Source organism: Chiloscyllium plagiosum, unplaced genomic scaffold (assembly GCF_004010195.1).
Source record: "Chiloscyllium plagiosum isolate BGI_BamShark_2017 unplaced genomic scaffold, ASM401019v2 scaf_43607, whole genome shotgun sequence".
Classification (NCBI taxonomy): domain Eukaryota; kingdom Metazoa; phylum Chordata; class Chondrichthyes; order Orectolobiformes; family Hemiscylliidae; genus Chiloscyllium; species Chiloscyllium plagiosum.
In genome coordinates, this window is record NW_025206925.1 from 10,189 (window position 1) to 12,232 (window position 2,044).

General features: G+C 55.6%; 1 protein-coding gene across 1 annotated transcript in view; it reads left to right on the forward strand.

The window, feature by feature from the left end:
* LOC122546558 (nck-associated protein 1-like) overlaps nucleotides 1-1,369 on the forward strand; it is a gene marked incomplete at its 5' end in the record, with an annotated part of 11,488 nt that extends 10,119 nt beyond the window's left edge. Inside the window, one exon of the mRNA XM_043685245.1 lies at nucleotides 1,216-1,369. Coding sequence (XP_043541180.1) covers nucleotides 1,216-1,354 — 139 coding nt within the window. The remainder of the gene's footprint in view (nucleotides 1-1,215) is intronic.
* Between the last annotated feature and the right edge of the window lie 675 nt (nucleotides 1,370-2,044).

Here is a 2,044-nt window from a genome sequence, read left to right on the forward strand (position 1 = left end):
AGTGCGGCACTCCCTCAGTACTGACCCTCCCACAGTGCGGCACTCCCTCCGCACTGACCCTCCGACAGTGCAGCACTCCCTCAGCACTGACCCTCCGACAGTGCTGCACTCCCTCAGTACTGACCCTCCGACAGTGCAGCACTCCCTCTGCACTGACCCTCTCACAGTGCTGCACGTCCTCAGCACTGACCCTCTCACAGTGCAGCACTCCCTCAGTACTGACCCTCCGACAGTGCAGCACTCCCTCAGCACTGACCCTCCGACAATGTGGCACTCCCTCAGCACTGACCCTCTGACAGTGTGGCACTCCCTCAGTACTGACCCTCTGACAGAGCAGCACTCCCTCAGTACTTACCCTCCGATAGTGCAGCACTCCCTCAGTACTGACCCTCCCAAAGTGCAGCACACCCTCAGTACTGACCCTCTGACAGTGCGGCACTCCCTCAGTACTGACCCTCCCAAAGTACAGCACTCCCTCAGTACTGACCCTCCGACAGTGCGGCACTCCCTCAGCACTGACCCACCGACAGCGCAGCACTCCCTCAGCACTGACCCTCCGATAGTGCGGCACTCCCTCAGTACTGACCCTCTGACAGTGCCCACTCCCTCAACACTGACCCTCTGACAGTGCCCACTCCCTCAGTACTGACCCTCTGACAGTGCGGCACTCCCTCAACACTGACCCTCCGTTAGTGTGGTTCTCCCTCAGCACTGACCCTCCGACAGTGTGGCGCTCCCTCAGTACTGACCCTTCGACAGTGCCCACTCCCTCAGCACTGACCCTCCGACCGTGCGGCACTCCCTCAGCACTGACCCTCCGACAGTGCCCACTCCCTCAGCACTGACGGTACAGTCACTTGATTTGCCTGAGTGACCATTGGTTGGGTCGGCTTGGTGCTAAGGGCACGGGCTTGAACTCCCATTCGAGGTGCGGAATCGTCTTCCTTATTTGCCTTGGGTGAGGCCGGTAACTCGAAATCAAAGCTCCCAAGTGATCCCTTCACGTTTTGCAAATGGTCAAGTCAGTGGCCGTGTGGTAGATTGTAGCGACTGTTGGGTTTTGAGCAGATTGAGCTGTCCATGCCCTTGCATCATGAAACCCTGAGGTCCCTTGTCACTGGAGGGCAGAGTCAGTTTGACCTGATTGGTTCAGCAATGACCAGATCGGTGACCGTTTCACAGAGGATTCACCTCCCACCGTTTGTAATATTGCAGGTACTTGGAAAGTCTTCTGCGACAGGCCAGCACTGGGATCATCATTCACTCCCCCGCTGTCAGAGCTTTCGTGACCATACCTGTGGAGAACATGCAGATATTCAACGCTGAAGAGTATTCGGATGTGTCAGGTCTGTGAGTGGCTGGTTTTTCATCCTTCATGGCTTGGTACTGTTCAAGTGTTGTCCGTGAAATTTGCCCCGAACCCGTCAAAGTCATTTCCAGTGCCAACTATATCCCATCTGTCATGATTTCTCGCAACCTGTGAATTTAATGAAGATGGTGCCCTCCCTGCAACCTCTTTGATGGTGTTAATTTGCACGGGCCAAAACAAAGGCAGCGCGACCACAGGCTTTGCTTTACTAACTTTGCCTGCACTCTTCTCCCTTGTTCCACACTGCCCACTTCGTGCCCAGGGGGCACGCTCTCAGCGCCACCATCGCCCGCTCTCTCGTTTATCCCATTTGGGCAACCAAACTGGCACTGGGTAATCTCCCACTTCCCCATGTGGTAATTTGGCCCACGCTCCAGAATGCAGACCCCTTCCAGTCAGGAGGAAGATTCCGGGGCCTCAAAGGTCACAGCTCCCTCAAAGTTAGCCACTGCCCTCTGACCCCGAACGCCCTGACATTCAGAAATGCAGAGATCATTGAAAATCTGTTCAGCTGATGAAAATATACAGAGAGTCCCGACAGTGCGGAAACAGGCCATTCGGAACAACAGGTCCACACCGACCCACCAAAGAGTGTCCCACCAAGACCCTGTTATTTTATGTTTCACCCTGACGAATGGACCGAACCAGCACATCCCTGGGCACTACGGGGACAAT